General features: G+C 44.9%; 1 protein-coding gene across 2 annotated transcripts in view; it reads left to right on the top strand.

Annotated features, from left to right (window-relative positions):
• Positions 1 to 13497, top strand: part of tmem51a (transmembrane protein 51a) — a 36507-nt gene that overhangs the window by 18513 nt on the left and 4497 nt on the right. For both annotated transcript variants that reach the window (XM_041207324.1, XM_041207325.1), the window contains exon 2: positions 10038 to 10479. In XM_041207324.1, the coding sequence (XP_041063258.1) occupies positions 10160 to 10479 (320 nt within the window). In that variant the 5' untranslated portion in view covers positions 10038 to 10159. The remainder of the gene's footprint in view (positions 1 to 10037; positions 10480 to 13497) is intronic.

Below are 13497 nucleotides of genomic sequence, written 5' to 3' on the forward strand. Positions count from 1 at the left end.
AGCACCTTCTCGAGGGCAATTAGGCATGGCCGATAAACGTTGTCACGTCCCAAAAGTGGGGGAAAAAAAATAAGCCTGGGACAGGATCAATGAACCAGTTGGTCTTTCCTGTCCGCCCCTTGGTGCCAAGGATGATTCTAAAATATGAGTGCAGCCAAATTGGAAAGGATTTGGACTTTTTTTGGGTAACTGGTTGATGTAAAATCAGGGCCGAAGGAGTATGTGTTCAGTGGGATAGTTGTGGAGCATGGTGATCTACAGAGGTTGAGGGAATCATGGAGAGCTTCAGTAAAACCCTAATAATATTTTATACAGAGATAAAAACAAAACACTGCGGATGCTGGAAATCGAAAACAAAAACAGAATTACCTGGAAAAACTCAACAGGTCTGGCAGCATCGGTGGAGAAGAAAAGGGTTGACGTTTCGAGTCCTCATGACCCTTCAACAGAACTAGGTGAATCCAAGGAGAGGGGTGAAATATAAGCTGGTTTAAGGTGGGGGGTTGGTGGGGGGGAGAGAAGTGGGGGGGCAGGGGGGTTGGTGGGGAGAGAACTGGAGGGTGGTGGTGTGGTTGTAGGGACAAGCAAGCAGTGATAGGAGCAGATCATCAAAACATGTCACAGACAAATGAACAAAAGAACACAGGTGTTGAAGTTGGTGATATTATCTAAACGAATGTGCTAATTAAGAATGGATGGTAGGGCACTCAAGGTATAGCTCTAATGGGGGTGGGGGGAGCATAAAAGATTTAAAAATAATGGAAATAGGTGGGAAAAGAAAAATCTATATAAATTATTGGAAAAAACAAAAGGAAGGGGGAAGAAACAGAAAGGGGTTGGGGATGGAGGAGGGAGTTCAAGACCTAAAGTTGTTGAATTCAATATTCAGTCCGGAAGGCTGTAAAGCGCCTAATCGGAAGATGAGGTGCTGGTCCTCCAGTTTGCATTGGGCTTCACTGGAACAATGCAGCGAGCCAAGGACAGACATGTGGGCAAGAGAGCAGGGTGGAGTGTTAAGATGGCAAGCGACAGGGAGGTTTGGGTCATTCTTGCAGACAGACCGCAGATGTTCTGCAAAGCGGTCGCCTAGTTTACGTTTGGTCTCTCCAATGTAGAGGAGACTGCATTGGGAGCAACGAATACAGTAGACTAAGTTGGAGGAAATGCAAGTGAAATGCTGCTTCCCTTGAAAGGAGTGTTTGGGCTCTTGGACGGTGAGGAGAGAGGAAGTGAAGGGGCAGGGGTTACATCTTTTGCGTGGGCATGGGGAGGTGCCATAGGTGGGGGTTGAGGAGTAGGGGGTGATGGAGGAGTGGACCAGGGTGTCCCGGACGGAACAGCCCCTACGGAATGCTGACAGGGGGGGTGAAGGGAAGATGTGTTTGGTGGTGGCATCATGCTGGAGTTGGCGGAAATGGCAGAGGATGATCCTTTGAATGCGGAGGCTGGTGGGGTGATAAGTGAGGACAAGGGGGACCCTATCATGTTTCTGGGAGGGAGGAGAAGGTGTGAGGGCGGATGCGCGGGAGATGGGCCGGACACGGTTGAGGGCCCTGTCAACGACCGTGGGTGGAAAACCTCAGTTAAGGAAGAAGGAGGACATGTCAGAGGAACTGTTTTTGAAGGTAGCATCATCGGAATAGATGCGACGGAGGCGAAGGAACTGAGAGAATGGGATGGAGTTCTTACAGGAAGTGGGGTGTGAGGAGCTGTAGTCGAGGTAGTTGTGGGAGACGGTAGGCTTGTAATGGATATTGGTGGACAGTCTATCACCAGAGATTGAGACGTCTATCACCAGAGATTGAGACAGAGAAGTCAAGGGAGGGAAGAGAAATGTTAGAGATGGACCACGTGAAAATGATGGAGGGATGGAGATTGGAAGCAAAATTAATAAATTTTTCCAAGTCCCGATGAGAGCATGAAGCAGCTCCGAAGTAATTATCGATGTACCGGAGAAAGAGTTGCGGAAGGGGGCCGGAGTAGGACTGGAACAAGGAATGTTCCACATACCCCATAAAGCGACAGGCATAGCTGGGGCCCATGCGGGTACCCATAGCCACACCTTTTATTTGGAGGAAGTCCAAATATTTTATACAGGTTGCGTATCCTTTATCCATACATTCAAAATCCTCACAACTTTTTTGAACCTTATTGACCTTTAGCAAGGGAAGTCTGGTTGTAAAAAGTGCACAGTTTGCCTGGTGATTTTTGTGTTGAACATGTCAAAAAGAAACTTATTACAGGTACCCTGTATTTATTATTCAGTGATACAGCTGACTTTTCTAGCCATTTTATTTACCTTAGACTATAGCTAGCCTAGGCGCAGGCTCTTGTAAGGTAAGTTTATATGCGATATCCAAAAACCAAATTTATCCTAAATCTAAGATGCGATTAGCCCTGAGGGTTTTGGGTAAAGGATACTCGACCTGTATTTAAAAATATTAAAGGGTCGAGATATAAAGGTTATCTTATTTCTTGTGGGACCCTGTCCACAGAGCCACCTACAGTTCTGCTCATCTAACCATAGGAAGAATATTACCGCCTCTGTTAGAGACCCAAGGTCCACAATAATTCTGCGTTTCAGGAATTTCTCAATTACAAGAAAACGTCAAAAAAGTTAAGCTTGTTTAATTTTGGAGAAGAGGAAGCCTTGAGGTGACCAAGTGAAGTTTTAGAAAGAATTAAAATAATGGATACACTGGATGCAGAAGCTAATGTGAGTCCCTGAACTGCCTCCACCCTTTCAGGCTCCTGCTGAAGGTAAATAATGACTGCATTCATCTGAATGCAATCTTTACAAGGGTCAACAGTGACAACAATATGCGTCTGTGTCAAACCTGTAATGTACACAGGTGTGGATGCAACTGAGAGAAGGGAGGAGACGCTACTAGTAGCAACCAAGGTATTCGAGGGACGGAGGGAAGTAGCGAAACAGAGGGGTTTAAGGAAAAAAACCTAGAGAGTGGGATTCAGGTGACTGAAGGTAACGGGGGAATGCTCAAGAAACCAGAGTCAAAGGAAGAGATTTTGGGGTAGGAGGTTATGGGGTTGGAGGTTCAAAATGGGGCTCATGGAAAGATCTGAAGATGAAGGAAAGAATTTTTGCATTTGAGATAGGGGCAATGAAGGTCAGTGAGGATGTGTGTGTTGGGCAAATGGGACCTGGTAAATGATGGGAGCTGAGCAGCAGAGAGCTTTTGACGGAACATAGTTTATTGGAGGTACGGTATGGAAGACCGACAAGCAGAACATTGGGAAAAATCGAACCTCCGTGTGATGAAGGCATAAGGGAGGGTTTCAGCAGTGAATGGGCTGTGGTAGGGTCGAAGGTGAGTGATGTTATGAAGGCTAAAGTAGGTGATCTCTACATTATAGAGGGTATGAGGTTGGAAACTCAATTTAGAGTTGATCAAGATATTCAACTTATGAATAATCTGGTTCAGTCAGAGACGATAGCCCTTATAATTTCATCATCTGCACTCTTGCCAACCTGGAAGTGGTGCAACTGGCACAAACTTGTAAATTAACTATAAATGTCCAAGATGTGATACACTAAGCAGCAAAAAGCTTTTGCCTACTGGCCAGTAGTTTGGGTTTTTTACTATTTTGTTTGCTGAGAGATTTTTCAGGGCTGATGGGCGGAAGTCATTTTGGTGGGGGTTTTATATCTGATTTTGTGGGGTGTTTGTGTGTTAGGCCTCAGGCCCTGCCAGCCAGCGATAACCATAGAGTAAATGTACTGAGTTCACCAAGGCAAGTTGCTGAAAAGACCCCTGGGATACCTGCCACAGCAAATCTGGCAAGCTTGTATGGTGGTTGCCATTGACCCATGTACCTGGACCCAATGACCCTCCCGCCCAATTAAAGCCAATATAAAAGCTGAAAATGCTGGCAAACACTCTGGGCCTGGCAGCCTCTGTGGCTAAAGAAAAGCTTAACTTTTCAGGTCGCTGGCCTCTCGAGACGCCAGCAACTGCAGTACTTTGCTTTTCCGTTATAAAAGCTGTTGAGTTCCTTCTCCCCTATTTATATGATGAATTGATGCCTGTCTGCATGTTCTCTCTTGCCTTCTTTAGACTGCTTTGATCATAATTTTCGTGATTATGTTCCTTCAGGCAGAGAGAGAGAGAGAGAGAAAAAGCTCTCAATCTATGACTAAAGCTGTCTTTTAAAGCCTTGAGTTACAATTGCTGTCAGACTAGGAAAGACGTTTCTGTGAAACATGACCCTTTCCTCAGCTTCATGCCCTGGTTGGCTGTTTTATTTTTCAGCTGGTCTACATTATGTGTCTGGACATGAGAAGTTGCTGGAGCAGCAGGCTGTTCATCTCTCTCCTGTCAGGCAACATCTTAACGCTATTCTCCCTCAAACTCTGGGCTTGCTTAAGATTAAACACAAGGATTGGATTTGTTCAGTCTTGTGCCATGGGAGCCATACAGGAAGGAGGAGGGGAAACCAAATCGGGAGAAGCTTCTCTAACTTGTTGAAGAAGCAAAACCAAAGCTAATACGGGCAGTTTGAAATGGCTGAGTTTCTCTAAAGCGGTATTTCTCCCCCTCCTTGGCATTAATGTAAGCATGCCTAAATTGTAATTTATTGTAAGTGGTCCAAAAAGCCCGATGCCTTGTGTGTTTGCTCTCTATCTATGCCTGTATGCTGATAGATGGGGAGAATTGTGTAAAAAGTTATTTTGGCATGCGACTGATTTAATAGCTGCAGTGAGATCTGCCTCTCTTAACTTTCCTCTTTAATTGTTGGAGCCCCCAGTCCTTAGACAAGTGTGCTCACCATGAAATCAAACTGAACGATCTTGCACTGAAGGCCACAGTTGACTATGAGCTTCTAGAACCTGAGGAAATGCAGTTTGGCCCAACCATTAGGCCTGATTTTGTTCAACTGTCACCATAAATCTCCTTCCTCTGGCCCAGTCAGTGGGATTAGTGAGTGTGGCAGCAGGAAGCTATGGAACTGGTAGACTGTAAACTTCTAAGTTATATAGTAAGCAATTGAATTGTAAAGAAGGACACTAAGAACCGGTGTCATGTCACAACCAGCCGTGAGAACAATTTAGAGGTTAAAATCTCTCCGTTTGAGCGGGGTGAGAGAGATAAAACAGGAGCGCAGTGGTCGTTTAATTTCCTTCTGCAACTTTGTTTGGGTGTAGGGCTCTGTGTACTGAAGACACAATTAGATCTCGTAGTTTATGAGCTAAGTATAAGTAAAAGTTACTGGGAGTAACCTCTTCACACTTTTTTTTTTAAGGTAAGTGGTCATCTGAAGAGGACTATAGACCTGGTTGAACAAAGGAAAAAGAGCAGATATATGATTGAAGAGGACTAGAAGAGAAAGTTGAGTTCTCAGTAAGCTAGAGGGGGTGGATGGAAAGAATCTAGGTAGGCCCAGAAATAAAATCTTTGCAGACGTATTTCATAATGCAAATTAAAGTTCCTCAAGTCTCTCCCACCAAGTACAGCACCAGTTACACAGTGTAAAGTTACTTCTACAATGTCCCAACTATGTGCCTTGACCTTAATCTGAGTAAGACCTGGAGCCACCGCACACAACTTCCTGACATTTGTCTGCTACTATAGTATTATATGGTATCCTGTGGTTTCCATTGGAGCACTGGCACAGTAGTGAATTCTGGGATTGAGCCTGAGGCACACTAAGCCACCCAAACACATTTTGTAAATCATTTACAGCCAACAGTTAATTTTGTCTGACGCAGGTTACATGGGTGAAAGGCCAATGTTATCACCTGGTTCCCACCTCTAACACTCGGTTGTTGGTGAGCAGCCTCGTGTTTACAACAATGAAACTATTTACAAACGCAAAGTTGCTGGCAATAGCTGTCTTGTGAAATAAATGGGGATGTTGAAACAGGCTGACGAAGTTAACAAGTAAACTAATGAGAATGTTGTTTGAAGATTCCTGACTGGACTGTTAGTGTAATGTGTCTGCTCCCATCTTGCTTGATGCGCTGATGAAAGGTCATTGACCTGAAACTTTTAACTCTATTTCTCTCCACAGATGCTGCCTGACCTGCTGAGTCTTTTCCAGCTTTTTTTTTTTTACTTCAGATTTCCAGCATCCACAGCATTTTGATTTTGTATTACTGCTTGACTTCCTGTTCTTTGGATTGTTGTGTCTATTCATGTGCTGAAGGCATCATTACTTCATTATGTGCGCCTCTGCTATGAGGGGAAGTTGAGTGTTACCGTATTATACCCAAGTAAAACAATCGGAGAAAGAGAGTTAGTACAGAGGTGCCTGTTTGAGGGATGTAGACAGTGTTGGCTAACAGAAACCAGTGTGCTACAGAAAGCAATTATACACTCGACAGGAAGAGAGTGTAAAGGTGATCTTGCTATTCTTTGAATGTTTCAAATGGAATCCTGATGAAATTCTCTTGCTCACATTTGAGTGAGTGACCTCTGGGCCAGGAAAAGTTAACATGCCAGCAGTGTGAAGGAGCTGAAATAAGGCCAGTGGTCAGTGTTGCATGTGCCTGCACGCCATTGTAATGTAAAGGTGCTCGGCAGTGCAAGGGTTAACATGGGACTGACGTATGGCACTGCCCATGATATGATGGGCTTTGTCCTGTGCTGTATCATTCTAGGACTTTATCTTTGCATAAAACTTACAGAATATAGATCGGCCTCAATCTGCACTGCAAGCTTCTGACCCAAGACTGATCACCTGGGGGGACTATCCTGGGGGAATGCCTGCTGAAATCTGGAGATATTGGGCTTGAATCCAGTGGGCATGGATCCAGTGGACAGCCAGTTCCTATGTGCAAGCCCTGGATGCAAACTCTTAGTGAATACTACTGCCACTGTAATGAGCATCTGTTATAAGCTATTGTTTCAGGTTTGGGATTAATGCCAGACCAGCCAAACCAAAACTAAATCAGGATTCGGGATCAGCTACAGAGAACCAGGAGGATTGTCCCAATGAACTACAGCTGATCCTGAACCTGCACAACAGCTAGTCTTTCCACATCTAACTTGGAGGCCCAGCATCACTCTCAACACAGCAACAACTTACACTGATATAGCACCTATTAACATAGGAAATGTCTTCAGATGCTTTATGCGGAGGGAAAGGATGAAAATATATAAAGCTAGATAAAGACACACCCTGAAATTTTAAATGGTCAAAGGTTTAGCCAAAAAATGTTGAAGGTTTTTTAAAAGTGAGGAGGAGGAGGTAAAAGTGTGGCAGGGAGAGAGTTCCAGAGAGTTGGGCTGAGGTGGTCGAAATAGGGGATGTAAAGTTGGAGGAGGTTGCAAAAATGAAGGTGAGGCAAAATCCTGGAAGGATTTGAAGATTAGAAACATGTAAAATCCAAGCGTTTGAGCAGTCAGGATTGGGATAATGGCTGAGACTTAATTGACGAATGATAATTGGCAAAAGAAGCAAAGGTGATGTGAGGAAAACCTTTCTCTCTCAGCGAGTGGTTGGGGTCTGGAATGCACTGCCTGGGTGTGTAGTGGAGGCAGGTTCAATTGAGGCATTCAAAGGGGCATTAGACTGTTATTTGAAAAGGAAGAATGTGCAGGGTTCAGGGCAAAAGCCGGAGGATGACACTAGATAAATTGCTCATTCTGCGAGCCTGTGCCAACACGATGGGCTGATTGGCCTCCTGCTGTGCTGTAACAACTCTGTGATTCTGTGAGTGTGGATAAGTGTGGACAGGGTGTGGTGCTGAGTTCTCTGAAAATTATTTTGCAGCAGATAGGAGGACATTGGAGAAACTCCTGAGGTGATGAAAGCATAAATGATGATTTAGCAAACGAGCAGAGTGAAAACCCCTGGCTTTATGGTATCGGAGGAAATTGTGACTCCTGCATGAATTGCTGGTTGTGGGGTTGGGAAACCTGAGCAGTAGAAGTGCACTTCAATCTCATCTGTGATGCACACAGACCCCTGCCATTATGGGTAATGTTGCTGCAGACAGCTCCTGGGGAGGAAACCTGGAGGAGCTGGTGCAAGGGGAGTCGGAGAGACGATTGTGGAAAATACACTGTTCAGGCAGGAGTGGCACCGTTCAGGGGTAATGCCATTCACCTGGGCATCAGGGGGAAGCGATGGAGGGTGGTGTTATCAACTGGATCAAATGTGGCAGAGAATTTAAGGTTGACAAGGAGCCCTGTACTGTGCACTTAAATGATTGAAAATGTCATTAAACGTGTGTTGGAATCAGCTGGACTATTAGCAGCAGGTGATTCCGTGGATCAAGTTTCCATTTTTTCTGTTAACCGTGCTTTGAGGGAAGGTTATTCAAACATTCCTAACAGAAAACCAGCTCCCTATGATTACTCCATCCTCCTGTATTTAAATAAAAGACTCCACATCTCAGTGATTGTTTCAACAGTGGTTTGAGATATAGAGTTTCAAGGATGATGGAATTACAGCTCTGAAGAGCAACTTGAAGTTATTTGGTGTTTTCAATAGAACTGAAAAGATTAACCTGATCAAGATCTTTAGGTTATGATAAAGTTTAAAAAGTGATGGATTGTTTCCACTGGTTAGCAAGGCAGTAACAAATGAGCATAAGGCAGATTAAAAAGATTAAAGGAAAGTTTGGAAATCCTTTTAAAAGGGTAGTTCAAATGTAGAATTCTAACCAGAAACCATGTTCAAGCAATGTCTGCAAATTCTTTGAAAAAGAATTATATAGTCACCTGAAAAATGATGCAGGGAGTTAGCAGAAGCTTGGAATCTGTCAAGGTCATTTGTAAGACAGAATTTATCAGCCGAATGGTCTCTTTCCAATAATTCTAACAGTTCTTCAGCTCTGAATTCTCTCCTTAATCCTCTCTGCCTCTACCCCGCTCCTGCTTTTAACAACCTTTTCCTCTCTGAACAAGCTTTTGTGGTCACCCCTCCTAATGTGGTCATCGTTTTGCCCTGTTAATTTTTGTCAGATTACGCTCCTTTGAAGCCCCTTGGGACATTTTGCTGCATTAAGGTGCTATATAAATGCAAGTTGCTGTTCTCTCAGCTGGGAAATGCTATTGAAGGAGTTGAATGGAGAGTATGAAAAATGCTGGGATGGGGGCTTCAAAGATAATAAAACTATCCATCTCTAAACCCCACTGAATAAAAATCCTATAAAGGATTAGGTATCTGTAAGTAGCATACTGTCTATCATTTGTATCTTCATGTTTAGCAAATTAAACTACATAATTTTAATTTAATTCCTTACTAATGCCATATTGATATAAAAATTCTCCTGGATCAAACGAAGGTAAATTAGAAGATCTTTAGACTGATTGCAATGCCTCTTGAATTTGCAGTGCTCAATTAAGGTAACATTTCCAGGTTCAGATAAGGCCAGCCCATTCCTTTTCTTTTTATCAATAAAGTTTCAACTTCGGAAGACTCTGATGAAATCTTCCCTATTTGTGTGTGTCAGCTGAGCTCAGTTGGTAGTACTCGACCTCCCCTGAGCCGGCTGTTTGTGGGTTCAAGTCCCACTCCCCCCAATGTGAGAACAAGGCTCTGAAGAAGGGTCATACGGACTCGAAACATTAACTCTGTCTTTCCACAGATGCTGTCGGACCTGCTGAGCTTTTCCAGCTTTTTCTGTTTTTGTTTTGGATTTCCAGCATCTGCAGCATTTTGCTTTTATCTCAGTGAGAACAAGGCTGCCACTCCAACAGGGTGCTGCACAGTCAGAGGTGCTGTCCTTCACGGGAAGCAATAACTTGGAAGCTCCCATTTTCTCATTAAATGATCCCGTAACGTCATTTGGAGAAATGCAGGGAATTCATGGCGTGTCCTGACTTGCATTCCTCCCACACACACACACACACACACACACACACACACACACATCATTCAGTTTTGTTTTCTGTTTGCTGTATAAAAACTCAATGTTGAGGCTCCCTACATAATGAGGGGCTCGGCCTTGGAGAGCAATCCATTCGCTGTGGAGCTCTTTTGGGATGTCCTGTGAAGGGTGTTATTAATTGCACCATTTTTTTTTTTTGTCTATTTTCTAATGTAAAATGTAAATGCCCTTTTTGCAGGTTCAAGTTGGGAGGTCTGAAGTGCGCCTGTGGATATACCTAGTTTTTAATTGGCTGCTGGAATGGACCAAGTGTGACCATAGAGGATTTAGAGCTCAAGGCCTTCCTGTACATGAGTGCCCATGGCCTCCGAAAGTTCCAGTGGCGCTCAGTATGCCCTCACCGCACTGGGGGTTGGCATGCTTGCCCTGGGAATCATCATGATGGTTTGGAGCGTTGTGCCAGGATTTGGAAAGGGCAACACAACTCAAGGCGGGAACAGCAGCTCCCCAGCTGCTGAAGCATCAAAGAGCAAAGTGTCCCAGGTGTCCTACATACTGTGTGCTGGAGGAGTCATCCTGCTGATGCTGTCAATCTGTCTGAGCGTCCGGGAAAAGAAGAGGCGCGGAAGACGGGAGGAAGTAACGAGTATTCAATACGAGTCGACCATGTTGCCAGACGGGTTAGTTGTGCACTTTTTATTTCCTACCAATGTCCTGTTCTCCTCCCATGGCCTCCCTGCTACCCCATGCCCCCGACTCCTTCGAAGGTTCTGACTCTTGCTGAAGCTCCACCCTGTGTACACTCATGGTATCACACCTGACGGTTAGTTATGTCAGACAAGACTGTGGCCCAGTTAATTCTCCAACTGGAGCGCCTCTGCCTCAGCCAGTGCTCCTCTGGTCCAGTGCCCATATACAAACACAGCTCTGGCAGTGACAGCTCAGTAGCGATCAGGAGCAAGTCCGTCTCTTTCCCCCTCTCTCTCGTCCTTGGCCCACTTCAGGGACATGGCCCAGTTGTAATGCTCCAGGTGAATTCAGTTAATTCTGTGCGGACTAGCTGGTATCTTCTAATCCGTGTGACTCCAACGCATTTTCTTCCCACCTGAGCTGTTCTAGGGGGTTGTGGGTGGTGAGTTTGGAGAAGCACCCTGAGATAAAAGAGCCAGAATGGAGTCTTAGAAATTGCCAGAGGGAATAAATCAGGCCACTGAGTGAGGCTGGTTAAAACTGTACCACAGTTACAGCTAGTGCTAGGAGGCTGTGAAAACAAATGTTTGGCAATACGATCATTTTATTTCCCAAATTCTAACGCTGCTGCTGGAATTGGTGTGGAACCACTTCTGGGAATTAGTGTCAGTCTTCAACCTTTCACAGCCGTACTTGAAGCATTGTCATACACACCTACACCAAGAACATCCCAACTTTGATTCTTGGCCTGTCAAGGTTTAGTTCCCCTGGACTTTGAGGGGGCAGAAAGCCGAGGAGGGTTCCTGCTCCTGGTCACCACTACAAACGCCACCACCCGCATTTATGTAGGAAAATGGCTCAAGGCATCTGGCAGAAGAGTAATCATTTTTTATTTATCCTTGGAGTATGAGCATCACTGGCTGGGCCAGCATTGAGAAGGTGGTGGAGAGCTGCCTTGAACCACTGCAGCCCAGGACAGTTAAGAGCCGAACACATGGCTGCAGGTTTGAAGTCAGGTATAGGCTAGACCAGGTAAGGATGGCAGATTTCCTCCCTCATTTACTGAACCAGATAGGTTTTTATAACAAGCCAGCAGCTTTCATGATCACTCAGTAATGAAACTAGCATTTTCTTCCGAATTTTATTAATTGAATTTAAATTCCCCTAGCCACTGTGCAAGGGTTTGAACTTGTGAATCTGGAGCATTAGAGCAGACTTCAGCAAGAAGTCCATTTGCGGCAAACTTCACATGTTGAACCTAGATGGGCAATCTCTGGCTCAGCTCTGCTTTTTGTCTTCTCTGTGCTTCTTTTCCTCCCCATCAACTGAGTAATGCTGGAAGAAAATTAGTACAAAAGAGATGACTGTAGTTGGGAATCTACCTTGGCATGTCCGCACGTGTGGCACTGACTCAGCTCCCTGTAATACACTTGGGTTGGGAGGCTTTGAATCCATGTTGTGTGATTGGACTACATGTTAAAGTACCCATAAAGTAGCGACTCCCAGGCTTGATACCTGACCTGTAGTCAGGTGACGCTATCTCCTGTGTGGGTGCTCCAAAAGACCTCCACTCTTGACTGCCATCCAATGCCCCCTGTTGGAATGTGTTTGTGTGGAGAAGTTGGGTGAGGATGGCACTTGGTTTGGCTTTGATACTCCCCTTGGTCAAATAGCCACCTACTGATCACTGTCTGAGCTTAGATAATGAATGAACCTGTGGAACTGAGTGAGCACTCATGGATGAAGAAATGGAGGGGAGATGGGATGAGGGAGATCATTCTGGATAAAGATGCTCTCGTGCCCAAATTAGATAAGAACATGTTGGTACACCCATTCCAGGGTGTGGCCCTGTTATCCTTATCCCGTCCAGTGCTTCTACAGGCCCTTGCTGGGCTGGTTATGTGCAGTCACATGGCAAACAGGAGTGTCAATTTGAACAAGATCTGATGCAATAAAGCCCTGCATCAGCTGTGGCTGCACTTTGACCAGTAACCGGGGAAAGGGTTTACATAGGACAGGAAACAGCCGTATTCTGATGGGGCCGCTCTTATTACGACAGCAGCCTTCAACAGCTCGCGGCACTAGGTTAAACTGGATTTAACTGGGCAGAGGCGAGGGGCGGGATCTGGGATTTCTCTGGCCTGTACGACTCCGTTCCACTCCAGATGGTGTTACCGGCCCCTGAGTCATTGGGAGTTGCTGCATTTTCTTGCACGGATTTTTATCACCACTTAATTAAATATTTCACTAGTTTTGACCCCGACTATCTTAATATATGTCCTCCCCGACGAGCACTAGCTTCCTGAACTTGGCCCCAGGCTCAGGAGCACCAACTTGGGCTTCATTAGGAATCATTGCATTTGCAGTCCGATTCTCCACATTTATAACCTGACTCTCTTAGTGAGCTGGGCCCTTGAGGTTTTACCCATTTTGAAATTTGAGTAACACTTTTTCACATCCCGTCCCCAGAGTACAAGTAGCAGATATATTTGACCCAGTTACAGATTTTCTTTCCCCCTCTATCTTTTGTGTGTCTCACTTATTCTCACCCACTTTCAGGGCCTTGGTTTCGATGTCTATCAGCTGGCTGCAAAAGATCCCATGGCGTGATTTGAAGAGCAGGTAGCTCTGCCAATTTCTGAATCTACATTCCTTCCACAACTATCTAAAACAACCTTATTGCTGCCTATTGGATCTTACTGTGCATAATTTGCCCACATAAGTGATTATCCTTCAAAAACGTTGCCTACGTAAGTGCTTATCCTTCAAAGTGCTTCAATAATTATTTTTGCAAGGAAAAGCACTATATATAAAAGCAACTTTTTCTTTGAATTTTTCTCCCTTCACCATCCTCCCCAATCTTCATGGAGGTCAAGTGACACCATCTCCCTGGCCATCAGCTGATATGGCTAAAAGTTACCAGGTTAACAAAGTTCGGCGATGAGGAAGACCTGATGTTGATGACCCTGCACACACTCCACAAGTGGCCTTGGTGATCCTGCCTGGTT

The sequence above is a fragment of the Carcharodon carcharias genome, chromosome 15 (genome assembly GCF_017639515.1).
Source record: "Carcharodon carcharias isolate sCarCar2 chromosome 15, sCarCar2.pri, whole genome shotgun sequence".
Lineage (NCBI taxonomy): Eukaryota > Metazoa > Chordata > Chondrichthyes > Lamniformes > Lamnidae > Carcharodon > Carcharodon carcharias.